The 27838-nt window shown below is 57.4% G+C and overlaps 6 protein-coding genes across 6 annotated transcripts; 1 reads left to right on the top strand and 5 right to left on the bottom strand.

The window, feature by feature from the left end:
- Window positions 1-368: 368 nt before the first annotated feature.
- Window positions 369-2545, bottom strand: BKCO1_14000128 (tetracycline-efflux transporter; the record flags this gene model as incomplete). The annotated part of the gene is made up of 4 exons (XM_020271038.1): window positions 369-1157; window positions 1234-1554; window positions 1607-1719; window positions 1783-2545. The coding sequence occupies 4 exons, from the start codon at window positions 2543-2545 to the stop codon at window positions 369-371; spliced, it is 1986 nt and encodes a 661-aa protein (XP_020132176.1).
- A 1268-nt stretch (window positions 2546-3813) lies between these two features.
- BKCO1_14000127 (pectin lyase) lies at window positions 3814-5271 on the bottom strand (the record flags this gene model as incomplete). The annotated part of the gene is made up of 2 exons (XM_020271037.1): window positions 3814-4466; window positions 4710-5271. The coding sequence occupies 2 exons, from the start codon at window positions 5269-5271 to the stop codon at window positions 3814-3816; spliced, it is 1215 nt and encodes a 404-aa protein (XP_020132185.1).
- Window positions 5272-6983: 1712 nt separating this feature from the next.
- BKCO1_14000126 (phosphatidylinositol transporter) lies at window positions 6984-8958 on the top strand (the record flags this gene model as incomplete). Its single annotated transcript, XM_020271036.1, has 4 exons — window positions 6984-7174; window positions 7229-7370; window positions 7441-7815; window positions 7888-8958. The coding sequence occupies 4 exons, from the start codon at window positions 6984-6986 to the stop codon at window positions 8956-8958; spliced, it is 1779 nt and encodes a 592-aa protein (XP_020132184.1).
- Window positions 8959-10086: 1128 nt separating this feature from the next.
- BKCO1_14000125 (uncharacterized protein) lies at window positions 10087-14316 on the bottom strand (the record flags this gene model as incomplete). The annotated part of the gene is made up of 1 exon (XM_020271035.1): window positions 10087-14316. One exon carries the CDS (start codon window positions 14314-14316, stop codon window positions 10087-10089), a length of 4230 nt encoding a protein of 1409 aa, XP_020132183.1.
- A 1773-nt stretch (window positions 14317-16089) lies between these two features.
- BKCO1_14000124 (t-complex protein 1 subunit eta) lies at window positions 16090-20392 on the bottom strand (the record flags this gene model as incomplete). Its single annotated transcript, XM_020271034.1, has 9 exons — window positions 16090-16855; window positions 16904-17276; window positions 17330-17651; window positions 17719-17885; window positions 18663-19442; window positions 19508-19699; window positions 19757-19831; window positions 19892-20050; window positions 20119-20392. The coding sequence occupies 9 exons, from the start codon at window positions 20390-20392 to the stop codon at window positions 16090-16092; spliced, it is 3108 nt and encodes a 1035-aa protein (XP_020132182.1).
- A 3711-nt stretch (window positions 20393-24103) lies between these two features.
- BKCO1_14000123 (transcriptional activator spt7) lies at window positions 24104-27742 on the bottom strand (the record flags this gene model as incomplete). The annotated part of the gene is made up of 5 exons (XM_020271033.1): window positions 24104-24617; window positions 24676-24890; window positions 24943-25395; window positions 25451-26316; window positions 26368-27742. The coding sequence occupies 5 exons, from the start codon at window positions 27740-27742 to the stop codon at window positions 24104-24106; spliced, it is 3423 nt and encodes a 1140-aa protein (XP_020132181.1).
- Window positions 27743-27838: the final 96 nt, after the last annotated feature.

Below are 27838 nucleotides of genomic sequence, written 5' to 3'. Positions count from 1 at the left end.
GGTGCCTTCATCGGGTCAGGATACCGCCGACCCGGATGCCCATCTTTATCATATGCGAAACGAGGCGCAGAAGCAGAGGGCAAACTGGAGGGGAATTGAGCAGCACAGTATAGATGAACATCCAGAACGGATCATACCGGTACAAAGGAGAGTGCCTGGCACACCAGTCCGCATGAAAGAAGACAAAGCGTCTAGCTTCTTCGAGGGCCAGGCTAGTCTATAGCACGCGGAGCAATGATTATTAAAGATTCTCAACTAGAACACATCCATACATGGCTCTGAAAGGTGTTTGCCAACCCGTTCGCTATGTAAAATCCAACCAGACCGCCGCCTCCCCCCTCTAGATTCATGTATATACAACCGATCAATCACCCACAACGCAACCCCCACGCCAACACCACACCCACGCCCAACACGCCCGCCACGCCGACAAACGCCGTCCCGGGCGCCCCCACCGCAACCGTGGCGCCGTACACGACATTCACCACGGCCGGCGCCACGACGCGCACCACGCTCTGCAGCAGCCCCAGGCCGGCCATCAATTCGCCCACCCGTGAACCACTGCCGCCGCCACCACCAGCCAACGACCTCTCGCCAACATCGTCAACCGCCGCCCCCGCTCCCGCCCCCTCTGCGGGCTCCGCCGACGACCTGCCGGGATCGCCGCTGCCACTGCCACTCGATGGCGCGACGATCTTGGTCAGCGCCGCCTCGGACGTGGACAGGCCGACGGCGCCGAAGGCGGCGGCGGCGCCGCAGAGGGTGAAGAAGACGCCGTTGGGGGAGGCGGCGTAGCCGAGGTAGCCGAAGATGTCGAAGAGGAGGGCGGTGAGGATGAGGGTGCGGTCGAGGGGGTCGAGGGTGGTGGTGGGGCTGGTGGGGCTGGTGTGGTCGGGATGGTGGTCGGGATGGTGGTAATGGGGAGAGGTGGGGGAGGTGAGGGCGTCGAGGTCGTCGGGGAAGGCGGAGGGGTCGAGGAGGGCGCTGGAAGTGGTGGTGGTGGTGGGGTTGGGGATGGGATGGTGATGGGGTGGAGAGCGGCGGCGTTGGAAGAAGAAGATGAGGATGGGGATGCCGAGGGTGGAGACGGCGGCGCGGAAGCCGTTGATGACGGACATGAACATGTTGTTCTCGACGTTGCCCCATTTGAAGACGACCTGAGCAAGACAAAGGGTTGTTGGTGGTTGAAGGTTCGTAACGTAGCAAAGGGGAGTGGAAATGTGCTGTACATACCTGCGGATAGAGGATCAGGACGTCTGCAGTTGCCATGGCGCCGACGTAACAGACGAGGTTAATGGAGAGCAGCAGTACCACGTTGCGCCGCAGTCGCCTACTGACCGGGTTTCCGGGAGGTACGAGTCTATCCAGCCATCTTCTTGGGTTGACTTTATTCAGCTTGACCAAGACGACATCTATGCCGCTGGCTGGCTTGGTCATCTGCTGCCATCGAGCCTGAGAAAATGCAGGGAAGGCACCCCTCAAGCTTCTTCGGGCTTGTGGCAGACTTTCAGCTACAAAAAGCATCAGGTACACAAGAGAGATAACCCGCATGGCCTGTGATACTGTCAGAAAACAAGCCGGCAAGGAAGGCAAATCGACGACCTACAAGCCCCAAATAGAACACAAGCAGCGGCGACTTCTGCCCACTCCCCGCCACAATCGCGCTCGAAATGGCCGGGCCCACGGCAATACCGATGAACATGGCACCATGCATCCTGCCTTCAAACCCGCATGTCAGCACGCACAGCCTCGGCCCCCCGAGAACACCAGGGCGCAACTCACCAACCTGCACATTCCTCTCCTCCTCCTTGACGCAATCGCTAATGTACGCACTCGCCATGGCCATGATGGTCGCAAAACTCCCACTCAACCCATCCAGCGCAAACGCCACATACAACCACCGCCAACTCGTGCCCTCGGCACTCCTCGCCAACACCACGAGCACGACCTCGACGCCCGCCAGCACGGTCGCCGTGTACGCCATGACCCTTACCCGGCCGACGCGATCGCTCAAGACGTTCAAGAAGGCGGCCATGCCGGCCGACAGCACGCCGGCGATGACGTTGCCGGCGGACTGCACGAGCGCGGTGCGCGACGACACGGCGTCGACCTGGCACTGGGGGTTGTAGCCGCCGACGACGACCGGGGGGGACGACGTCGACGACGACGGCGGCGGCAGGGAGGCGCGGCAGATGAGCGAGACGAAGAGGTTGACGCGCGGCACGACGGCGATGCCGAACGCGAGCGAGTTCATCAGGAAGAAGACGGTGAGCCAGATGACGCGGGGCCGCGGCCGCCCGCCGGCCACTAGCTTGGACTCCGCCTCCGCCCCGGGAGCGTGCCGCGGCGCTGCGGCGCTGCCGGTGCCGGCGCGGCCTGCATCGCTCGAGGGGGAGGGGGAGGCGCCGCGGAGGAAGGGCTCGTCGTCGCGGGCGTCGAGCCAGCCGAGCTCGACGTTGTCGCTGTCGGCTGAGGGGCTGGTGGGAGCGTTGTTGTTGGTGGTGGCGGTGCTGTTGTCGCGATGTGGCCTGGTCATCACCGCCATGGGGTGGTGGGTGGTGGTGGTGTACGGACTAGCCGTTGTGTTCTCCCAAGCTCTTTCGATGGTAGACTTGTTGTGCTTGACTAGGCTTGCCTTTCGATTGGATCATTACTGTTTCGGCACGTCACAGGAACGAGGTGGTATGGTCTCAGTTGTTGATGTAAGGTTTGAAGCTTAAATAATTCAGGCGCGCAGTGAAAGTAAACGTGCGTTATCTGATCTGGCGCGAGTCAGAAAGACACCAAGAGATCGTCAGCCCATACCCGAACTGGCAGGCACTTGACATCGCCGCCTCTTCGTGCGTTCGTATAAAGAAGCTTGTTTCAGTCACTGTAAACATAAAATACATGCCTCAACCAAAGCAGATGATGCCATCAAGTCGAAAGCTTCTGTACTAGTACTCCCACGGAGAATTTCGCCCCGCGCGCGTAAAAGACTAAAACTGCCGGACAACTTGCTAAACCGAGAAACTATCTCTAAAACAATTGAGCCCCGAAAGTCCACTACTATCTTACATTCGAATATTGTGCAGGCAGTTCAGCCAAAATGTCTTCTGCAGAAACTCCAAGACTTTCTCAATTACATCCAGGCAAACTTTTATAGTGCATTATCCGTTTAAAAGCTTTGTGATGATAAGACTCTCTTGCGTACTGGGGAGGAGTAGGGTACTAGAGCATTAGAAGCACGCGTCGCTAGATAGACTTTATTATTATGTCAATACGCGTTGGAAAGAAGAGGGGGGGGAAAGTCGAGGTAAGTCGTAGCCTCTCTATGTTAGGAACCAATGCCATATAAAATAGAATGAGAACAATTTGTGCATAATGTAAGTAGAATGAATCATTCAAGAGTCGTTGCACCTCGAATTTGTTCCCGTATTTATGGATAGATAACTCTATGGCAGGTGGTCACACTGGGACGAAAAACGGTATTTTAATTAACTATGAGGCTTGGTGGACAACACCTCGACAACAGCTGACTACTTGCAATTCATGCAGGAAGTTCGAATCTCAAGGGGCAGCTAGCGCAGACGAGGACGATTAGCCAAGAGTTATGCCAGTAGATCACACTTCCACACGATCGGACAGACTTGTTTGTTCAGAAATTTTTTTGCATTTACCCTCATCGGGCAGCATGTAAAATATATATACATCAAACACTGTGCAGAGAAGATACAAGAGAAAAGCCGTATTTACAGGGGTGTGGAAACCCCTTCTTCTTTTCAACCACTCAACCCCTCTTTAATCATCCACTGGGCACGCCTGACTAGTCGCTTAGAAACGCCTGAACTTGGCGGTCGAGTTGCTCGAGCCACCCGAGATCTTGCCGATACCAGCGTTGGCAACGACGTCAGTGGCGGCCTCGTCGGCAGAGACGGCCTCCCAGATGGAGGTGGCGCCGTTGAAGCCCTCGAGGACAGACGTGTCCTTGTACTCGCCGAAGTCGCCGGACGAGGTGAGGCTGTTGGCGACGCAGTCGCGCTTGAGCGAGCTGGAGCAGCTGCTCTCGGAGCCGCTGGGGGTGTTGAAGATGGCGCCGCCCTCGCTGGCCGACTTGGCCGTGATGGGCTGGTTGCACTCGTTGAAGACGTTGCCCTCGAGCAGGACCTCGGCGCCCGAGCCGATGTCGAAGTTGTGGCCCTTGTTGGTCTGGAAGACGTTGTTGACCGCGTGGAAGGTGATGCCCGCGCCGTCGGCGCCGCCGATCTTGGGCGAGCGGCCCGAGGTGTCGTGCATGTAGTTGTTGGCGAAGGTGATCTGGTCGTCGGCGCCGTAGACGAGGACGGTCCAGTAGTGCTCGCCGTTGCACGAGGCGGACCAGTCGGTCTGGCCGTCGAACTCGTTGTTCGAGATGGTCACCTTACCGGCCTTGTCGTAGCCGGTGACGATCATCTGGCGACCGACCAGGGAGAACTTGTTGTGGTCGACTGTTTTCCGGTCAGCATATTGATCCTTGGTGTAGCACAACGCGCGGCTCATGGAAACACGCCAGCCCGTGGGGCCTTCCCAACACAAGGAGACGGGAGTTGTGTTGGCAGGCTGTTAGGGTGAAACGCTCGTGCTGGCATTGGGAGGCCTCGAGGTTCGTTCCAAATTGCCAAATGCGGATAGCGCGTTTCCTGACTCGGGGCCTGATGCTAAATGGGACGGCAAGAAAGGTGGGTACTTACTCCAGACCTTGTCGGAGCCAGCGAGAGTGATGGCATCGCCACCCCAGATGTACTTGGGGTTCAGGTTGGTGATGTGGATGTTCTGGATGATGACGTTCTCAACGCCGCCAGTCAGGCGGAGGCCCTTGCCGTTGAGCACACCCTTGTCACCGACACCAATGAGCGACTTGTTGCTCTTGACCGCGATGCCCGACATGGCCGCCTCGTCGTACTCGACGTCGACCGAGGGGTAGTCGGAGCTGCACCAGTTGGCCTCGTTGATGGCGTCCTGGCCGCCGTTGTCGGGGCAGGTGTTGCTGTCGGGGCGGCAGCCAGTGCCGGTCTTGGTGCCCTCGGTGCCGATGAAGTTGAACTCCTTGTCGACGAGAATGGTGCGCGCAGTGTCGTCCTCGAGCCACGAGATCAGCTCGGCAACGTCCGAGGGAGCAGCGGCAACGGCATCACCGCCGCCAGTGACACCAGTGGCGAAACCGGTAGGAGTGCCAACGGGACCGCTCTGGGCGGCAACGAGGGCAGGCAGGAAGAAGGCCGCAGCGCGGGCAACAGCTCCCATGTTAACCATTTTGGCGGAGGTTGGTGTTTGTGTTTGTGTGGGGGAGAAAAAAGAAGGTGATGCTGAGATTGCAGTTCCGGACTACAATCGAGGGCTGTGGAGTGGAAAAGAGTGACCGTGGCACTGAGAACGAGTGAAAGTGAGCGATGAAGAGGAGGATCCTGATGAACAAAACACTGCAGCCTGGCTGGCAACGAAGCCTTTTAAGATGGGAGGTGTCTGCATGGCAGAAGCGAGCCTCACGCTAGAGCAGCGGGCCTTGGATGGGCCTTGGACGGGCCTTGGACGGGCCTTGGACTGCATCTGAGTCGGGAACATCACATATGGTAGCTGCTCCTCTCGGTATCCCTATCTTTGCCGGCCTTGGAGGGCGCGGGCAAGGATGGAGCACAAACGAAACAGCGCTATGCCTGGTCCCACCGGCATGCGGGTATCAAACGCTCGGCAAATGCTCGACGTTGATTCGTGCGGCTTCCGGCGAACGGCCCCGAGTGCCTATATTGAGACGGCCGGGGACAGAGTGAGCCTATAGATCCGAAACAAATCGCGGGATGCCAAGAGCCCCGTGGATGAGCGGACAAGGGAGGCGGTGCAAGGTAGAGGAGACAAGCAGCGGGAAGAGCGGACCAAGCCTTGCGCAAGACATGAGCACCGGGCATCAGATAGATGGTGGAAGCCACAGAAATCGAACAAGACGCGCCACTGCTAAATTTCTCATGACTTGCCGCTGGATGGCTCAGCACAGTAGGCAACCAGCGTGCCGCTTTTCCACAGCACCATGCGCCGTGGGCACATCGCCCGGTGTGCCTGGAGCGGTGTTTCAGGAGGCCTGATGCGGCGGCTCGCGTAGACGGGAGCTGGCGTAAGAGGCGCTCGAGGCTGGCGCTCAAGGCTGGCGCTTCCCTGGCGCTTCACGACCATCTCCCGCAACACTGGGGGTCCCAGAGCATGAGAGAAACACCGGCTCCAGCGCAGCGGATGAGGGGTGCCCGTTTCGCAGTCCGTGGTCCATGAAAACAGGAGAGGGGCAGAGCTAGCCGAGCAGCGCAGGCGGTGCTGCTCGGCTGCTGTGATTGATGGAGGAACAGCATGCGACGGGCGGCCTGGCTGGCCAGTGACGGGTGTGAATTGCAGGAGGGCGTGGAGCGGATGACGATCGGCGGTCAGTCTCTGCAGCGGGCGCGGTGTTGGGACAGGAAGGCGGGCGGGCGTGGGGCTCCTCCGCTCTGGACGAGGAAGGGAGCAGCGGGCGCAAGGCCCAGGCCGCCGAGCGCCTGTTGCAGCGGCGGCGAGGCCGGTGGTCGATAAGTAAGCAGGGCTGCCGTGCCGGTCGCGGGCGTCGCGGGCGTCGCGGGCGCCCAGAAGGCAGTCGCTCGGGCCGGCGGCTTCCAGATACAGCGGGCGAGCCACAGCCCGGCGGCCTGGCAAGCTGCGGCTCTGCGCGGCCCTGTCGCCCTGTCGCCCTGCCACCCTATCGCTGCTCGTCGCTGGATGGGTGTTGGCGGGGGGCAAGGCTCGGCCGATCCGACGCTGCCGGGCGGTCGGGCTGAATGATGACATACGGGCCCGACGGATCGCAGGCGGAACGAATGGCGGGAATTCCAGCTTCCGTCAGCCGCCGCGAAGGAGCTGCTTATGAACGGGCACCGGTGACCAAAGGCGCTCCCTCTCCTCGTCATATTCACCCCTCGAGAAAGCCGCGCAGGCCAAACACCGCAGAAATGGCAAAGGACGACACGGAGCTGCAGCGCATCGATTCGTACCAGTACCCCGCCGCCCACTTGGGCCATCTCACCGCGAACCAGCAGGCCGCCCTTGACAAATTCAAGGACCTGTGCAAGGATGCCGGCTACTACCGCCCCACGGGCGTCGACGGCAAGAAGTTTGCGAGCCATGACGACGAGACGATGCTGTGAGTGCCAGAGAGGGGCGTTGCGCCGCCGACGCTGACCCCCGACCCGCGCAGCCGCTACCTGAGGGCTCGCAAGTTCTCGCCGCCCGAGGCCCTCAAGCAGTTCAGCGACACCGAGGACTGGCGCAAGGAGAACAGCCTCGCCGAGCTGTACGACACCATCGACGTCACCGAGTACGAGGAAACGCGCAGACTGGTGAGCTTCCGCCCGCGCTGCCCCGCCCAAAATCTCTGCCCTCCCCTAACCGCACCCCTCCGCCTCGCAGTACCCCCAATGGACCGGCCGCAGGGACAAGCGCGGCATCCCCGTCTACCTGTTCGAGGTCGCCCATCTGAACTCCAAGAACATGGCCGCCTACGACTCCAGCCATAAGGAGCAGGCCTCAAAGGCCTCGGGCAACAAGGTCCCCACCAAGATGCTGCGCCTTTTCGCCCTCTACGAGAACTTGACCCGCTTCGTCATGCCCCTGTGCTCCGCAATCCCCGAGCGCAACCACCCGGAGACGCCCATCTCGCAGAGCAACAACATCGTCGATATTTCGCACGTTGGGCTGAAGCAGTTCTGGAACTTGAAGGGCCACATGCAGGACGCCAGCACCCTGGCCACTGCCCACTACCCAGAGACCCTGGACAGGATATTCGTACGTGTCTGGCGGCGGCTGTTGCGGCGCGTGTTGGACGTCTGAGCTGACCAAAGCGTGTGCTCTCTCCAGATCATCGGCGCGCCCTCCTTCTTCCCCACCGTCTGGAGCTGGATCAAGCGCTGGTTCGACCCGATCACCGTGTCCAAGATCTTCATCCTCACCGACAAGAACATGAAGGAGACGCTCGAGCAGTACATCGACGTCGAGAACATCCCCAAGAAGTACGGCGGCAAGCTGGACTTCGAGTTTGGCGACATGCCCGTGCTGGAGCCCAAGATCGTCGAGCACCTGAAGTTCGTCAACGCCAGCGTGCAAAAGGGCGCTAGCACCATCCCCACCGGCCCCGTCAAGTGGGAGGAGTCGCCCGGCAGCGGCGCCGTGCAGGCCATCGCCGTGGGCAGCGAAGCCGGCAAGCCCCGCCGCCAGGTCGTCGCCGAGCTGCAGGCCAATACCAGCCTGAAGGCCATGCACGCCAGCGCCGTCGCAGGCGTCACCCCCGTCGACGAGAAGGCCGACCCGCTGGCCCTGAAAACCACAACCACCAGCGGTACCCACACCCAGCCCGTCGACGACCCGGCCGCCGAGGTCCTTGAGACGCCGCCCAGCGAGGAGTCCTCGGAGAAGAAAGAGGAGGGTGCAGAGGCAGCAAAGACTAACGGTACCGCCGCTGCTGACGACGCGGCGGCCACCAGAACCGGTACGTCCGAGACACGCTTCGCGGCCCAGGCCAACACTCACGCGCACAATCAGCTTAAAACCGGCACCCCGCACGATGCCGTCAACGATCACGGCCACGGCGACAAGACGGTCACCATGGAGCCCGGCACCGTCGGCCAGGCGCCCAAGGACGTCTCGCAGCCCCTGCCCGTCGCGCAGGAAAACATCGACAACATCAGCCGCGAAAACGCCCCCGGCTACGTCGAGCAGGCCAAGGGTGCGGTTGCGGCGGTGGCGGAGAAGGCGGGTGCGGTTGCTGGTAAGGCGGCGGAGCTGGTGAGTGGTGGGGAGAAGGAGGGGAAGGAGGCGGCTGTTGAGGAGAAGAAGAAGGATGAGCGCGTGGATCAGATGGATGGGAGGCAGGTCGAGGAGTTCCTACGCGAGAAGAACGCGAGCCATGCGTCGCCGCCGTCTGCTGCGTGAGAAAGAAGAAGGGGAAAAGTGTAGCCCCTGAGCGTTCCCTCATCCCTACTTTTGTCCTTGACAGCATCTTTTCCCGGTTCTCTTTTCTACCTTTCTCCAACTCCCTCCTACTTTCGGTAGCCTTGCTCTCACCCGTATCGGTTCGATTATTGGACGCGCGCGCAATTTGGCGACATGAGGGATGAGAGCTGTCATCGCTCCGGTCGAGATGTTGAGAAGATTTAATTTTGGCTTTTTTGGGGAGCTTGTTAGAAAGAGCTAGTTACTGCTGCGTGAAAAGAAGACGAAGACGAAGAAAAGGAGGCACGCGAAGACGAAGGATACCAATTGTAAACACCATACCAAACACATATATCCCTACGTAATATCATTAGTCAAGTCTGTTCTGTTGATGATGTGCGTCAGATCAACAGATGTTCGTCAAGGTTGCTCACGCAAATGCGTACTTGCCTATTCCGAACATGATCTTTGCGCAAGTGGGTATACGATTGCCATCTGCTTTCACAGAGCCACGCGTGAAGAATAAGTAATCCGGGTGGGGGAGGAAGCGGACGTTTTCATTCTTGGTTTGATAAAATTCTAACCCAATTCTTTTACCAGTTCTCTCTGCATGATATGTGCAATACAAGCACGTTACGGCGCGGTTCAAGCGTGAGCGAAAACAGTACGCCCGCAATATCAGCTGAGAAATTGCGATATTACATGGCATACACTTTACGTCTCTATCGCTGCGGTTTTTTCCTCCCAGAATGTCTTTATAAATTCAAAAGTAACCGAACCTCAGCAGTTTTATTCATCAGAAAATTCTACGTACAGTCATATCGTGTGACAATTTCGGTCGATGTATGGACGGAAAGAAGGGAAAGTAATAATGATGGTGGAAATGGTATCGAGTTCAGTAACGAAGGAGGGGGGGTATCATGTTTGGTGACTTTGGGGGGAGGAAAGTCGACGTTCCCTTGTCTTGTTGAGCGGTAGTAAAGCTGGTTTTGATCGTTTGAATTTATTCATGTTTTGTACGTCCGCCTGTCCGCCTCCATGGTCATCGTTGACGTCGTCGTGTAGACGCAGCGACCTCGGCACAGCTGGCGGTTTCTCTCATTTTTGCTAGTGTCGCTGGTGTTGTTGTTACTGTTGCTGTTTCTCCTGGTGGTGGTGCTGATGCGCAGAGGAAGAATCCGAGCTCACTCTCCTCGCACCAGACGACGCCGTAGCAAGCGTAGGAATGGTGTTGCCAGAGGAGCCTTGGTTTGTGTCGACGACCGAGCTACCGGAGTGTACGACGTCGCTTGGTGTCGTGCCGCTGGCTGTGGAAGAGGCGTGCGAGAGCTGTTTGTGAAGCTGGTGGTCGGCCATGGTCAGAATGTTGAGAGGCGGCCAGCCCTCGCCATCCGGATGACAATTTGATGTGCGGGGTTGTTTGTCCTTCCCATGGTCATCGGGGCAGCCGTCCCTTTTGTTTTCCGTTTCTTTCACTGTCGCTTCTTTCGTTTCGGAGGTCCGGGCGATGAATCGGTGGCTTTTGTCGTCATTGGTGTTGCTGTTGGAAACCTCAGTGACCTCCTGGGAGACCGTGGTGTTGTTGCGGCGTTCGGACTTAGGACTTGCCCTCTCAACGCCAGTATCCTTGTCCACTGTCTTCTTGACACTGCTAGTATCATTTATCTTCCCATGGATGGACCCGAGATGGGATTTCCTTCCATCTCCGTGGCTTGTGATTGGTCCCTGCTGACTATATTTGCCCTCGTCCCTGTTGGTGTATGGGACAGCTGGTGAAGGGGCCGGATGGTAAACGGTTGCTTGTTTCTTAAGCGGTGAATCGGTGGTTTGGCGAGTTGCCTTTACATGACGGTCTGTCGAATATGTTTCACGCGTTTTACTTCTTTGTGAATGTGGCTGCGGAGAAGGCCTTCGCCTACGTGTTCCAGGGGGGCTGGAAAGCAACTCCAGCCCCTTGGAATCGTTGGACATCCTGCCCTCTCGAGGCTTGCTAGCGCTGATGGTCGTTTTTTGGGGCCGTGTTACTGGCAGGGGGAGGCGTGACCTTCTGTCCATGTCTCGTCCCATCTCATGCGATAGGTTTTTCGTGCTTTGTTCCTTTTCAGCCGATATTATGCATCGGGTGGGCGTACGGGACGAGGGTCTGATGTTCTGTTCTGGAGCTCTCTCCCCTTGTTGGCGGTGGCGGCTCCCATGCTTTGAAGTTTCAAAGGCCTTCTTCAAGCAGTCAAGAGATCTTCGTCGTTCAGATGGCATCCGAACAGACGCACGCTCTGCCATATCTGCCCTTGAACCCGGGCGTCTCGTCGATCTCTTGATGAACACTTCCTTGACCGAATTCGACCTACGACATGGCGGCATTTGCGGCGGGGCTGGCATGTCGAGTGGCCTATGTAGGTCTGTAGATGCATGAATTCTCGTCAGGGGCGGAATTTCTGCTACATCCTTGCTTGTCTGGGAAGAAGTTTCCGGCTGTTGCTGCTGATGACGATGTTCCCTGTGTTTGTTATGCCTCCGCCATGTTTCCTTGACCTTTCTTCCTGCATCATCTCTCTTCTGCTTCGCCACTTGTTCATTTAGCCAGATGTTATATCCATCCTTGGGGCCCTTCATCGCCGCCGGCCCTTGCTCCATCAAAGGAGGCGAAACCATGCCAGCGCCGCCACCATACAGTCTTTTTTGATGATTCCTGCAGAAATGCATGGACAAGGACGTCATTAGTCTTTGGCTGCACCCCTCTTCATAGCCTTCACGGTACCATCTCCTCTCCTCTCCATCATCGTCACCGACTGGGAATGGAGAGGCAGCAACAGCACCACCATCATCAAAACGCGTAGCGGGAACTAGCAGGGGAAGTCTTGCACTATCAGCCCTCTTGCTTCTCGGGATGAACGAAGCAAAGCTGTTTGACCACCCCTCCACCGAAGATGGCCTCGAAGTGGCGGTTGCACGCCGCGCCCTCCCTAATGGCGTGGCTTTCTCCCCTCGATTGGCTGTGATCTCTCTGCTCATCTGCTCGCTCGCAGCCAGGGATGGAGTCATCATGGCTTCCTCGATGCCCGTGCCGGTCCACTCACCGGGTCCGTTGTCATTGTCGTTGTCGTCCTGCACCTCCTGCACGTCTTCACCTCCCTCTCGTTCTGGTTTCTGCCGGTCTCCAATCCACTCCTCATAAGTCTTCAGGTGCGACTGCCGGTAGGGCTCCTGCTGAGGCTGAAGTTGAGACTGATGCTGCTGCTGCTGCTGCTGCTGCCGCCCATCCCCCTCCTCAACTTGCTGCTGCTCGTGCTTCTGCTTCCGCGCCACTCTTTTCTCCTTGCGCTTCCTCCGCTTCCGCACAATAAGTTCCCGCAACTGCATCAGTGCGAGCACGAGTGCTTCATCCTCCGCATCCATCTCTTCGTAATCGTCATCATCGTAACCATCTCCTTCTACTCCCTTTCCACCATCTTCCCCCTTCCCCCGCCGGCTCCGCCGCCCGCGAGAAGCGCCCTGACCTTCATTCCGCTGTTGCTGCTGCAATTGCAGCAGCGGCAGTTCATCTTCATCGCCATCATCAGGTCCGGCGGCGGCCATGAGCGCATTCGCATCCCCACCATCGCCATCATCCGCCGACGCCGACGCCGACGCCGACGCCGACGCTCCCCCTCCACCCAAACCGCTCCGACAAACCGTGCGCCCGTGCCGCGTCCTCCGCAGCCGGCGCCCCGCACCTTCGCCATCATCGCCGCTGCGTTCCGCATGCATGACGGCGGCGCGGGCGAGGCGGTTGAACGACGACGAGGACGACAGCAACGACAACGACGAAGGCGACGACGACGACGAGCTGGACGACGACGACGACGACGACGATGAAGAAGAGGACAAGGAACGTAAGGAGCAGTGCTCATCATACGCGTCGCCCGCGCCGCCATCGCGCTCGGCGTCGGCGGCGGCGGCGGCAGCGAACCGCACGGCGCGCTCCCTCCCGCCGTCGTCGCCGTCGTCGCCGTCCTCATCATCCTCTTCCTCGTTGTCCCCCTCTCCTTCTCGCTGGACGGCGCGGCGGCCGCGGCGGCCATAAGGCACGGGCGTGGCGACGAACGCGCGCCCCGACTCCTCCCGCGGCGGCGAGGAGGAGGGGGAGCGGTCCTTGGGCCAGTCGGCGACGTTGAAGGAGAAGATGTTGCCGGTGCCGGTGGCTTCGTTGGCGGCGTCGTGGGCGTCGTCGTCGCCGCCGCGGCGCGACTCCTCCCACGACATGGGCGAGATGGCGCGGAAGCTGCGGACGCCGGAGATGGGGGTGATGGAGGTGAGGGAGACGGACGCGGTGGTGGGGTTGGTGTGGTGGTGGTTCAGGTATTCGCCGTCGAAGCTGGCGAAGGGGTCGAAGAAGTCGTTGGTGGTGGTGATGTTGGGGGGCTCGTTGATGTTCTTTTTGTTTTTGTGTTTGTTGCTGGCGTTGTAGGGGGCATTGTTGTCGTCGTCGTCGTCGTCGTCTTCGTCGCCGTCGGCGGCATCGTTGCCGGCATCGTCGATTGCACCGCTACGTTTGATGCTGCGGCTGCTTTTGGTGCTACGGCTGCATTTGGTGCTGCGGCTGCGCTTGCTTTCGCGGCTCTTGTCGCGGCTGCGGCTGCGGACGCGCAGCGTGGCGCGAAAGAAGGTCATGAGGCCGTGTGAGGCCTTTTTGTGGTGCTTCTCCTTGTCCTTGTCTCTGCTGCGTCCGCGTTGTTGTTGTTGTTGTTTTTGTGGTTCCTCTGGTGGTGGTGGTGGTTTCTCCCTGTGCTGATTTTGATAGCGATGATGGTTTGTGTGTTTTTGTTGTCGTTGCTTTTGTTCGTGCAGCCATCGCTCTTCCTGCTGTTGCGGTTGGTGGTCTGCCACGTAATTGTGTATATTGTTGGAGCTATGCTGGGTCTCGCCAAAGGAATTCAAGGGCGGCGCGGTGTTTACATTCGCAGGCGTCATTGTCATCGTCGAATGCCTGCTTTGTGCCTGGTCGAGGCTCTGTATCGAACTGATGTCCGTGATAGTGGATAAGGGAGTCCACTCGAGATAACCGCCGAAACTTGGCGGTAGTAAATCGCGGTCTACACTGTCGTCCCCAGTTGTCATGCCCTTTGGTCCGGGATTCCACGAATGAAGTATCTTGCGGGATGTAGTTCTCTTCGGAGGATGAGAAAGAATAGAAGGAGGAGGGGGACTATTGCTGCGCAATGGGTTCCCGCTGCCTCTGCCGCTGCTGTTGGTGCGACTGCATCCGCTTTCCCCGCGAGAAGTAATCGATGCGCATGGCGGCATGTGCGGATGTAGCCCTGGATGCGTATCGGCTGGCAGAGTGGGTGGGCTGGGAATGTCGATGGCGTTTTCTTCCATGTTCGATCGTCATCAAAAGCGCCTGAAAAGTTGCGGAGTGAGTCAACAAGCGCTTTTGTGCACGACCGGCGCTGCGTCGTGATTCGCAGGCAGGCTGTTACTCTTGAACTTGGCTTTGAGATTTGGGGTGGAGGATGAGGGGTGTATAAAGGTCGTCGCGAAGGCTGTTTGAGCCTTGCAATGCCGAGTCGATGGGCAGGATGGTATACAGGGAAGTATCAAAGCGAGCTTGAGGGATATAGTTGTTGACTCTGTATCACAATGCCACAAGAGTGAAGGGCCAGAAGTAGTGTTGGAGGCTGTCGCGGTGAGGTCAATGGGTGGAGTGTATGTCCCGAGCCGAAGCAAGTCGTCAGCGACTCCTACGCTTCCGTTTCTGCCAAAAACCCTGGAACTGGTGATATCAGGAGTCGCCGAGATCGGCAGGCCAGCTATGGCCGCCAGATAAAAAGTGTCCAGTGTGGTGAACACAAGAGCTGAATCAACAAGTCGTTCCGCTGAAAGAAAAAATCGCTGGAGGCCACGCAGAAAGATTTCTCAAGCCACTTCGATGTCGCACGGCGGGCTCCAAAGGACATTCGTTGAGCTGTCGCTTCACTGAAGCACAAGCCGACACCTGCTAGGCGGCACACGAAGTCGACCGTTGTAGGGACGGGTGCGATTCACCAGCGGTACAGGGTGATTGGGAATGCTGCTAACCCCAATATGACCAGAAGCGCAACCCTTGACCATCAGTCGGAAGCTACTCCGTCGGGATGCTTTGGCCCTTTATAGAATGAAAATATTTTCAGTACAAGACATCCGTCCATTTCGTCTGTTGAGATGCCGTACCAGAGGTAGCTGTGGAAGAAAGGTGCAGGGGCTGAAAGCCTATGCCTTTGCCAATGGCCACTTGTGCTGGATTGGGATAGCGGGAACTGGATCGAGCACTTCCGATTACTATACACATCAAAAAACATGGAGACAGGAGACAGCGCGGTTCCGTGACCTCACCACGAGGACGGTTGGGCAGGGCAGGTGAGGAGAATGGGGAAAGATATAACTCTCAGTCTCCCCGTCTCCCACGGCCTGTCAGAAGACTGGATGCCTCCAGAAGTAGAAGAGTCCGGATGGTGCAGGGAACTTGCTGCGTTGTCCATCTGCAGCATACCTGTGCGCATCTGATTGATCAAAACGGCTGTCGAGTGAGAAGCCGATGGCCATGCGTCCACTCACAGCGAATCGCATCCTTGGGATGAAACATCTCCACTTTCGAAGTTTGCTGCTCAGATCGTAGATTTGGCCAGGCAAAATAGTGGTAGCTTTCAGTGACCCATAGCGCTTTTCCGAGGAGCTTGAGCCGATCGATAATCATGATGTCAGTCTTCAGAATGGTCCTGAGGTACGATATCCCGATCGGTTTCTGTCCATCCACACTGGTTAGCCCTCTACAGCACGACCTCATTCCATGAAGTAACTCACTTCAACACGAACAATGGAGTGGAGAAAACACGATACGGCATCGTCGATATGCAGAGGAGAAAAGGCTGCAGGATCAGCTGATATCATCACCCTTTTGTATATTACATCTTCTTGTCGTTTTTCTTTGGAATTTCTCTTCTCCCTCCTGTCGCCCCTCTGTCCTGTGATCATGCCGCCCACTTAAACTTCGCTAAGTCGTGATTTGATACATTGACAACCGTCATCTCTAGCCCTATCCCAAAACGTGAAGTCCCTTTCCTCTTGCACGACACAAAACTTTTCCCTCGTTAAAGTAGTGAATTTCAATTCCATTTACCGCCTCGGCATGCCCCGGCCACGGCCACGGAGCGCCCGCTGGGCGGCACCCGGCGGCAGACCCCGCTGGGGAGCCTGAGGCTGTTGGGATTCTTGGTTCTTGATGGTCTCGTCGACGCTGAGAATCAGGCAGGCGGCCTCGATGGCGGCCTGGATGGCGTTGACCTTGACCAGGGCGGGCTCCCAGACGAAGTGCTCCATGTTGTCGGCGATGCCCTCGTTGATGAAGTCGACACCGGCCCAGATGCTGCCCTTGCGGTGCTCGACGCGCAGGCGGTTGAGAATGTCGGTAGCGTCGAAGCCAGCGTTGTCGCAGAGCTGGCGCGGGACGACCTCGAGGGCCTTGGCAAAGGCCTTGATGATGCCCTGCTGTTTGTGCGGGACGTTCTTGTCCGCGAAGGCGTGCAGGTATGCCGAGACTTCCATCTCGCAGGCACCACCACCAGCGACGATGCTCTGGTGCTTGATCGCGCGCTTGACGATCATGATTGCATCGTGCAGCGAACGCTCAACCTCGGCAATGAACTGCTCAGCACCACCACGAAGCACCAGCGTGCAAGTCTTCGCAGCAGGGCAGCCCTCGAAGAAGTTGAAGCGCTCGTTACCGATCTGCCTCTCCTCGAATTTCTCGCAGGTACCAAGGTACTCCTCCCGAATGTCAGAGCACGTCGACTGGATCGACGCACCGGTCGCCTTGCACACACGCTCCATATCGCCCGAGGCGACGCGGCCAGCGCAGAAGATATCGCGATCGGCAAAGTATCTGGCAACTGTCAGCTCCGCGGGTTACATGTGGTTGTGGGGGACGTACTGTGTTGCCAAGTCACCAATGGGGAGCTTGCTCAGCACAATCTTAGCGCCGGTCTTGTGCAGGGCCTCCATCTTGTTGAAGATGATCTGCCACTCAGCGTCGACGATAGCCTGGTATTCCGAAACCTGCTCCACCCGGACCTCGGCATTGTCCTTCTCGGCCTTCAGCTCCAACTCGACGTTCAGGCAGACAATCTTGGGGTCCTTGAAAGACTTGGGTTGCTGCTCGAAACCGGCGTAGGAGAAGGTCTTTTTGAAGGCGACACCGTTGACGAAAAGAGAATCCTGCAGGGCACCACCAGTGACCTTCTTCATGCCGATGAGATTCTCGTTGAGGTCGTCTTGGTCAAGAGTGAGCACGGCGTCGACGACCACTGTGTCCCGTTAGCGTCCTTGCACATTTATGCCAGCATGCTGCCCCACTTACACTTGGTGAAGAAATCGGCGTTCCGGTGGATGAGCTTGCTGCTCATGGCAGTAGCAGCCAGCTTCTGCAGAGTGTCGCGCTGGTTGGCCTCGGTGGTGTTGACGGCGATCTCCTTGATCTTGTTGACGGCCATCTGGGAGGCGCGGCGCAGGCCCTTGATGATGGTCTGGCTGCTCACGCCCTGCTCAACGAAATCCTTGATCTCCTTGAGCACCTCACCAGCCAGGACGACGACGGAGGTGGTGCCGTCACCCACCTCGGCGTCCTGGGAGCGGGCAATGTCGGTCAGGATGCGGGCAGCGGGGTGTACAATGTCGAGCAGCTGTTTGTCGAGGGGCGCGGCATCAGTATACGCGCGTGAGCAGGGCCGGTAGGGACGGTGGACGCACCTTCATGACAGTGGCGCCGTCGTTGGTGATCGTCTGCTTGCCATTCTCGTCGACGAGCAGCAGGTCGCCGCCGTAGGGTCCAAGGGTGCTCTTGATGGTTTCCTGCACGGCGAGACAGGCGTTGATGTTGGATATTATCTGGCCGCGGCCCTGTGACTGGTCGGTGCCTGTACGCCGCACGCATCCGTCAGCAAAGGCAGCTTTTCCGGCGGGGATTCTTCTGGGTTCTACGTGCCCTCTCTCAGCACCACGATGGTGGGCGTCTGGCCGCCGAACGACATGACTGCGGGGAGGCTCCGGGGAGCTTTGCGGAGTGGATTAGGGCGTGAGGAGGACCGGAGACGCGGGTAACGGGAGAGGAGGGCTCTGGCGGCGCGGTGGTTGGAGGGTGGAGGAGTAGCTAGCTCCGAGGGGCACGCAACGATGGCTTTCCAAAACGCGCTCTCCAAGCCCGCGCGCAACGGCACTTTTTCCTCCGACCCCAGCCAAACACTGCAAACACCGCCCCTGTCGCTCCGCCCCTCACCGCATCAACTGCAAGCACTCGCGGCACTTTGCTTCACTGCGCATCGGCTCAATGGCAGTTCTAATGGCTCGAATCGAGTGTCAGTCTATCAGGCTTGCTCTAGACACTGTCGGAACTTCACGTTCAATCACAATGCCTCCGTTTTGACCGGTCGTCTCTCCGGCCACGCTTTCTTTTCACGACGCATGAATATTGGAAGTCATTGCCGCGTGTCAAACAGCTGCTCACAGATCACCATTCCCTCGCTCACCGGATTCCTTGAAGCTCCGGATAACGCTTGTCGTTCGCCGTATTGGCAGCAATCATCATCTTCGGCGGAAAGATAGGCTACACTCCGAATATCGTTCCCCGCCTCCTCTGTACCTACTTTCCTCCACCTCCGTTCAATCCCCACTCGAATTATCCGCACACGACCAACTCCCGCTCCCACTCTCCTCATTAATCGCCTTGCCCGAGGCATACAACCCCAACCCCATGATGGCCGCGCCGATCGCCACAATTGTCAAATTCAACACGGCCAGCGCGCTCTTCTTACCACCCGCAAACCACCCAGCCATCCCCTTCTTCCCACTGCCGTCCCAATTGATAAACAGCCAGAAGATCCCGCTGAGCCCATACGTGAACCAACTGGCAAAAATACTACTAATAAGCCCCAGCAGAGTGTTAAAGTTCGGAATGCTCTCCGCAATAACCCACGCCACGACCCAAATGACCAACGTGATAGCCGCCCAACCACCAAAACCCAGCCAAGTGCGACTATGCATGTGCCTGGACCCCTTGAAGGCGCGAATATATATATACTTGGCCGCGACATGGCCGTAGATGACACCCGCGATGACGATGGTCGGCAGCGCGATGCCGTACGCGACGCGTTTGACGACGTTCCCCGTGGACCCGAGCGCGGGACTCGCGACGTCCGGGCCCGAGTAGCGGTAGACGACGACGGCGACGATGATATACATGCTCGTGTCGGCGGCCTGGAGGGTGAAGAGCGCCTTTGGGAACTCGCGGGGGTCTTTGAGCTCCGAGATGAAGGTGAAGAAGGCGACATGGCCGGCGTACGCAAAGACGATGTTGGTGGTTGAGAGGAAGGCCGAGGCGAGCGATGTCTTGATTGTGGGGTCGACGTGCGGGTCGGGTGGGGAGGCGCCTACGCCGGCCATGGTGATGATTACGGCGGCGCCGATGGAGATGAAGGCTGGCGAAAGTGAGAATTAGTTTGGATGTGAGGTACGAATGTGGTGCTGGTGGCGCTGCTCTTACAGGCGATGGAGAGGTACGACACTTTCTTCAGTGTCCGTGGGAGCGTGCAGAACCATAGCACGACCAAGCCGACTACGCCCCAAACCAAGGTGCAGGTTACGTGGACGGTGATGGCGTTCATTGCGATGGTAAATGTCAGAATGTGGCTGCCCATACTGAATATCAGGAAGATGGTCTGCGCTGCTCCCAGTGCTACGTGCGAAGCTGTCAGCATTCAAGCGGCTCACAATCGGAGAAGTCAATGCTCACTTTCACGGCCAATGGCAGCAGCAGTTGGGCCGCAGGAGGAGAACAGAACCTCGCCAACATCCGCCATATTGTGCACTGTCTCGAATCAGCTCCAGTTCAATACACACAGCTGGACCCGAGAAAGCAATGCCTTACCGTGCGGATACGCCATCTTGAACTGATGAATCGTGTACCCCGTGTACGTCGCCAGAATTCCCAGTCCCGCGATCAATATCACACCTGGGACAATCCCAATCGCGGCCAGTACAGAGGGCAGACTGAGAATGCCCAGGGAAATGGTCTCCGCGATCATGACTTGGGCACAAAACGAATAGTCAGCATACACGCTATTTTCAAACTTAAACATAAGCTTAAAAACTTACTCATCGAAGCGTGCCACCACGACATGGTTCGGTACTTGACCTCCGCATTCGTCTCGTCTCCGAACGGATCGCTCCTCCCCACCATCACCGACGCTGACGAGCGGCGCCTCCTCTTCGTTTCGCCGTCATAAGCAGGGACCGTGGGGTCTCCTTTCTCGACATCTCTGGTGGAGGTGTGCTGCATGCTACTGCTTTCGTACGACGGATCGCGTGGTGGTGACTGTTTTTCCGCCTCGCCGCTGGTGGCGGTGTCGGGGCGATTGGTTGTTGACATGGTGCTGGCTGGAAATGGATCACCGATGCGACTGGCAAAAGCGGAAACTTTGCTGTTTTCGCCGTCGTCGTTCCCCTCTTCCTCCTCGAGTGCACAAGGTCTTCGTCAATAACACGACGTCGATATCCGCGCCCGCGCGTCTGAGAGGAAGAGAACCGCGCGACACAGCTAAATCAAGTGGAAGCTCTGATGGGCAAAGTATGGTATCGGGACCAAGCGACAACGCAGAAAATTGAAACACAGAGTAAGATGGCAGATAGGGTTGGAACAGCGATGCGTTGGTCGACAGATTCAGAACGAGGTAAAGTGTGCGACACGAGAAGGAGGGAGCAAGCAGCAAACACAGTTCTGGGGTCAGAGGCGGCAGGTGCGGTAGAAGTAAAGCCAACCACTACCCTGGCAGCCGCATCCCTCCATGGACGGCATCCAATCCCGCAAGCAGCGCGCATTTCATCATCACGAGGCCCTCGTCCAACGACGTAACCGATCGTGGACCGGAGTTTTTTTTTTTTTTTTTTGACATCGACAGCACTCGTGCAGCACCGGTCTTTGCGACGGACTCGCGCCGCCTGTAGCGCTCGCAGCTCAGAGATGGACAGGATCCCCGCAGAAAAAACCGAGACAGATCAACATATTGATAATGACAAGGCGCGGTCCAGGACAAATATATTGCCATAACACAACTTCGCTGTGAGCGCCGCGCGCCCCGGCAGCCTTATCAGCACTCGGTCGGTATCACGCGCGCATCACATCATCAACTCCCGACCGCGCAGGAAGGGAAGACGAGGAAGGAATGCGGCGGCATAAGCATCACCGTCTCCGCGCGAGAACGATGACGTCTGGGCGCCGTGGTCGATCCACGGGAGTGGCTTTTCCTTGTCCCATCTTGGCTCTGACAACCAAGACACGGCGCTTGCCTCGATGCGGGGATCCCGGCCGGCTCCCAAGCGATCTACACACACAACAACACCCACAGGACGAGCGAGGAGAGAGCAGTCGCTTTTTCCCAACAGCCATGCGAAGCTGTTGCCCGACTCTTTCTGGTGCAACGAGCTGTCGTGACGGGCAGAGCAGAGCCCGACGGAGAGCGACATGCAGCAGGCCAGACAGGAGGAATAAGGCGTCTCGGATCTGCTCGCGCTGCTGTGCCACTCGCCCTGTGACGCAATCGGGGTCCAATGAACGGAGAGCGGTCCCCATCACGCGGGACGGATGCTGTGCTGCGGTGCTTGAGGGGGCCACCGGCAACCACGTATGGAATGAAGCGGTGCGCGTCCTCCCACGAGGCTGTCCTTGTCAATCGAAAGAGAATGTTGAGGCACAAGTAACGCCTGGGCCCACGAAGGCGAACCAGCTACTCATAAGGTAAGTCCGTGAGCCAAAAGGGCAGCCAACAATGAAACAACCGACCCTTTCTCAGCAGTCACTCCCTCCTCGGATCTCTGCAGCGTCCGGAAGCTCATCAGGCAACCACCACCTGGACCCTGACAACGGCGGCATCCACTCGGCCCCACACACAACACACGCCGAGAAGAGAGGAGAAAAAGGAAGGGAAATGCGCAGGTAACCAAGTCGTCGGAAGATATGGGTACTTGGCGTGGTGAGGCGGGCGGAAAAGGCGGAGGGAGAGCGGCGGGCATTGGGCGACGAGCACGATAGATGACGTCAAACCCAACCGGGTACAAACTCACACCTGCACGGTGTGCGTCCATTTGCCCCTGCGTTTTGCGTCCCCAAATCAATTGTTACACAGCATATATATTCCGAGCGAGAACGGCTCCCATGTCTCAACCGCCGCACGCCGCGTCTGCCGACCGCCAGTCGCATGCTTTCTTCTTTGCGGCACACGACCAGCCCAGCAACGTATAAAGCAGAAATAAGCATACCCTGACTCTTTCGCTTTCTCTCCCCCCCCCTCGTTTCCTGTGAATCCGAGGCGAGTGATGATCCCATACGCCAGGACGTCGGCGCAACCCAAAGAAAAGGATGCCGCCCCTTTACCCCAGGTCTGCTAACCATCATCATCATCTCCCCAACAAGGCGACAAGGAAGGGAGAAGAAATCAAAAAAGAGGGCCTTGCCACATGATAAGCCAGGTAACAACACGACCCAAAAGAAGGAAAGAAGCAAAGAAATCTCTGCAAAGATACTTACCGTCCGTTCGTCCACCCCCGCCATCTTATTATTTTGCCGAACGAGGCCGCACCCTCATAAAAATCATCGTCGCCCGACGGCCTGACTTTCGGCGCGGTCAGACTTTTTTTCTCCCCATTGCTTCGAAAAAGCCACGCATGACGGTAATGACCGGCGGAGATTCGGAGCGCCGCGTCTGTGTGTGTGGGTGGATACCTTACCCGCCGCGCGCTTGTGGCACCCCCCGGCAGACCGCCGCCCGCCGCTCGTGCTTTGGCTTTGCTGCTTTATATTACCACTCCGAGCCCTTTCCTTCTTGCTCCGTTTTCCGCCGTCGCCCCCCTCTTTCCCCTCTCTTCTCACTTGGATTGGGCTTCCCTCGCTCTCATAGGACACAGAATCGCGAATCCGAACCTCTCCGCGCGAACGAATACTACACACACAATCCGCCATTTCTCGAGATGACCCCATGAGAAGACACACCACACACACCAAACACACATTCACATACCACGAACCCTCGGATGCCTCTCGTTTCAATTTCCTTATCGACATTTTTTGCTTTCTTTCGTACTACTAATCGCCCGCGGGTATCTCTCGGATGAAGCTAAAGACAAGAAGAAGACCAGAAGGACCAGAAGAACCACGGCCGTACCAAAGGACGACAACGACAACGACGAAACGACTACCCGTGTGTATTTTCAGCAAAAGGCAAGCTTTGTCCCATCCGATGCTTGCTTTTGTTTTGTTTTTCTCGCCCCCCACGCCGGCAGAACAGGGCAGACAGGCTCCCTCCAGCCACTCTCCGATCTTCATTTCCCCCTCACCCACACACCCATCACTCCATGGAATCCTTCCTTCCCTCCAGCCGAACCGGCGGAAATGACGAAATGATTCAAGGCAAGGAACCAGATTTCTCTCGGGTAAGGGGGGAAAAACAAACAACGCAACACACAATGCCCACTTCGGAAAAAGAAATAGAGCTCTCTCTCTCTCTCTTTTGGAAAGATTCATCTGTACAGCAAGCAACCAACCAAAAAAAAAAAAAGATACCCACCCACCCCCTAAGGAATAAACCCACCGGCCCAACGCCTCATCAAACGAAAGATCCTACACCACACCCGCGTTATGACCAGAATTATTCCCACCCCTATGCGAAATCGTGCAGGCAATACTTTCGAAATCTTCAAGAACCTCCCAGCCAAGGTCCCAACCAACTCTCGAACCCTCTTCGGGGAATACCCGGTAGGATAGCTGTGATGGAGAATTAGGGGGAAAAGAAGCAAAAGAAGACAAAGAGGCATATCAAAGAGAATAAAAAGCAGTAGGCCAAAAAAAAAAACAGTAATAACGAAGCTTAAAGTTGTGGGGAAAGAGATATAAGCAATGGTCGCCATGCTTTCCTCTGGAGAGAGAAAGCCCCCAAGAAGAATCAAATATGGAGAAGAGAAAAAAGGAAAAGAAAATCTTCAAATCTCTTTATGCAAGAAAAGAAGGGAGGAGATGGGAGAGGGGAGGAAAGAAAGAATAAGGGGATAAAGAGTCAAGAAGGAGCCGCCCATCCGTTTCCCCCTAATTTCAACCAGCGCCATTAATGCTCTCCGGACTCATCATCCCAACAACTCCGTTAGCGTCGTCCTTCTCCGGCTCCGCTACGTTCTCCTTGCTCGACGGTGCCTCGAGCTTGAGCTTGCCAACCGGCTTGGAGATACCCTTGACTGCAGCACCAGACCCCGCCGCCGAAGTACCGTTGGCGCCGCTTTGCGATGATTGCTGCTGCGACGATTCCTGCGTGTTTCCGGCCCCAAGATTTTCCTCGACGAGCTTGCGCTTCTTCTTGGCCATCTGCTGTTGCTCGCGAAGCGGACGCTTGCGCGGGCTGGAGATCTTGCCTGTGGGCGGAAGACGCGGTTTCGGGAAGCGCTGTTTCGCAGGTAAATCTTCGTCTTCGATGAGCTGCTGGTCGTTGTTCGCATGCAGCTTTTCCAGGAAATACCCTTGGACAAGGCCAATCTGGTTGCGGATAGTATGGATCGTGACAGGTTCCCACGGCGCAGGATTCTCCCACAAGTTCCCAGCCGTAGACGTGGTACTGTGACGACTCGGTCAGCAAAGGACATCTCACGCTGGTCTTGTAGCGCATCACGAACCTTGCGTTCTGCGTTTGGTAAGCATTGTGGATCCTGTTCTGGAGCAGGTGAAAGGGCACCGTGAAGGATGCCAATTCCTTGTCCAAACCCAATTCCCTGAACCCGAAGAAATCTTCTCCGATTTCGTCGGCGAAATCTCCCGAGGAGAACTGTTCGCTCCCATCGTTGAAAGCGCCGGCCCCATCGGCTCCGGCATTGGCATCCAGCGCAGGACGCTGTACTACTGTTAGCTTTGCGGTCACACTGAGCTTGACACTGTGGTCTTACCAGAAGCTCGCTCAGGTGAGCCTTCATGCGCTCGTGCATGACACCTAGCTTGGATCCCAACCTATCAACGTCCTCCTTGACGTACGAGTCCAGTGCTTCCAGGTCAACTCCGTTCTGACGTAGGGCATGCAGAATGGTTTCCTCGCTGGTGAAGCGAGGCTTCCACATAGGCAGGCCAGTTTCAGACCGGACTTTGGGTGCTTCGCGGTATACGTTGAATGTCTTGACAATCTGAGTGAAGAAGTTGCTCGTGAGATCGGTAACCGCATCCAATGCAGCAGGCTGGAACTCCTCGAATCCGGCATGGTAAAACACCTTTGCAACACTGCGTTGGAGGGCGGCTCTACATGTCCACTGAGACATGACGGCACCGTCATCTGATACAACTACAGGACCCACATCCACTTCCTCGAAAGGTTGAGGATCATACTTTTGGAACTGGTTTTGATATGTCTGGTCAAGTGAGTGAGCAAGTCTCCTTCAACGGGTCCAGCATGGCAAGGCTTACCTGTGATTGCAGTTGCATCTGCTTGACGATGCCGATCTTTGCGCAGATCTTGCGAGTGTCCTGCATCTGCTTCATATTTGCCTCCATCTTCGTCGCCAAATTACTCTTCGGCGACTGGAAGAAACCTTTAGGTACCATGCGCATGAACTCTTCACCTTGCTGAATGACCTGACCTTCCGAGTCTTCAGCCCATTTTAATTTTTCGTTCACTTCTGGCATGACGGATAGAGTGTCGTAGTAGTCCGGGACTTGGCGTTCCTCTTCTCCTTCGATGCCTTCGGCAAGAGTCTCGCCCGATGCTCCCTGCACACCGTCCTTGCCGTCAACTACTTCACCCTCATCCTCAGGAACATCTCCGTGGACAGCTTGCTTGTGCTGGCGCAACCACCGCCGCATACCAGCTTTTGTACGGATCAGAGCAGGCTCTTCAACGTTGAGATGGTCATTCCGGAAAAGACGGTGTCGTTCTGCAGCAATCATAGCTCTGTCTTTCTTCGTCACTTGTTTCCACGTCTTATATTCCACATCATCCAAATCTGCATCCTCGGTCGGCGCAGCACCGACGACAGAACTTCCGGCATCCATATCCGAAGCGTCGGCTTGGCTTGCGGTTCCTGGCATGCCGTTGGTGCCAAGTGGAGTAAGAGTACCAGGGGGAGGTGGCGTTGAAAACCCATTCAGGCCGCCATCCATTTCCGAATCCGCACGTAAAAATTCTGTTCTAGGAATACTTGCTGAGCCAGGCATTGGCTTGGTCTCCGCTCCTGGGGTTCCTTCAGTGCCTGCTGAAGGAGCCTTTCTGACTGCGGAAGATCCTTTGTTGCCTTTACTAGGTGCTTTGCGTCCTCTCGAAGCCATAATAGGTTCTGAACATGATTAATAGGTGCCACGAAAGGAAGGGATATGGCAAAACTCACCATCGTCGCTGTCTTCAACGCCTTCGAGGTCAGCATCGATGCTCTGCATCCGCCTCTCCTCGGCCTCCACCTCGGCGCGTTCGCGCACGACAATATCTGGAATGAGTGGGACCAGCTTATCCGTCTCCTTCTTCATGTAAAGCGCCTTTTTGCGCAAGAAGTGTGAGGGGTCGGCATTGTATTTAAGGCAGTTTGACCAAATGAGATTCAAGTCGTCGACGAATTCCTTCTTGGACCGGTATTGGAGTGACTTGAGCTTCTTAATCATGGTGCCGATGTCCATAGGTTGCTTGATGACTTGGTAGTAATCGGGCGCATCGCGCTTGTTGACACGCTGCAGGAAAGGGGCTGCATGTTCCGTCATGGCCTTGAGCTCCATGAGAACCTTCTCTGCGGCCTCGTAGAGTTCTTCCTGGCCGACTTTGTCCTCGCTAGCCCATTTACTCCGATTCTTACGCACATCGCTCATCAAGCTGCGCAATTGTGCGTCGGACGCTTTGACCAAATTGCGCTTCGCATCGATACGAGAAATGAGGTGTTTGAACGTCAAGCTCGATGAACCCAAGTTGGCGCTGCTCAGAGAGCCCTGCTGATTGGCGCTGGCGGCGGCGGCATTGTTCACCACTTGAGCAGACTGGCCAGACATCTCCGTTTCGACCTGGCGGTCCAGCTCGTCGAGCTTCTGCTGCTCCAACATGGCATCGCGGTCCGTCTCGAGCGTGTAGAAAAGTGTGTGGAAGGAACGGCGCGCGGCATCCTCGGCGGCTTTTTTCTGTTCGTTAAGCTCCTTGCGCACATCCTCGGCGTTCTTGGATTGATCGGCAGAGGAGGCGGAGGCGGCGCGGTCGATGGAGGGCTTCGCGGGGAGGGAAGAGGGTACTTTCAGAAGAGAGCTAGAGGCATTGGTAGCAGCAGCGCTTTTGGTCTGCAGCGGCGACTCGGCCTGCAGCGGCTCGTCGGCGTCGTCATCGTCGTCGTCGTCGCCATAGTCGTCTTCATCAATTGTCCGGGCGGGCTTCTTGGGCGCGGGCGCGGGTTGCGACTGGGGCTCGGCGCGGTCAGCCGACGCGGTGTTGACAGAAGCATCGCCATCGTCATGTCCGGTGAAGGCGGACAGGTCGAAAGAGCCGGACAGGAGCGCGGCGATGCGCTGCTCCGTCTTCGCGAAGCGCTCCCTGAACTCTTGGTGTCTGGGGTCGTCGTCGGCCAGGGTGATGTCGGCATCGTCGTGGGGCACGGGGCCCGCGGGCTGGGAGGAGGGGTCTTCGGAGTTCATGCTGAGGCGGTGGACCTTCGCAGCGCTCGGGGTGCTGGAGCCGGGGCGATGGGCGCCATAGCTGGAGTGTCGCATGGATGAGCGTTGGTGGAGGGCCATGGCGGGATCACCATCCGCGAGCTTGGCACGCGCTCCGAGCGACGGCCACCTCAGCGAGCGACTGTCCCCTGTTCCACGGTCAACGCGCGCTGCAGC

This window comes from Diplodia corticola, assembly GCF_001883845.1.
Source record: "Diplodia corticola strain CBS 112549 chromosome Unknown scaffold14, whole genome shotgun sequence".
Lineage (NCBI taxonomy): Eukaryota > Fungi > Ascomycota > Dothideomycetes > Botryosphaeriales > Botryosphaeriaceae > Diplodia > Diplodia corticola.
This window is presented reverse-complemented; position numbering and strand designations above follow the sequence as displayed.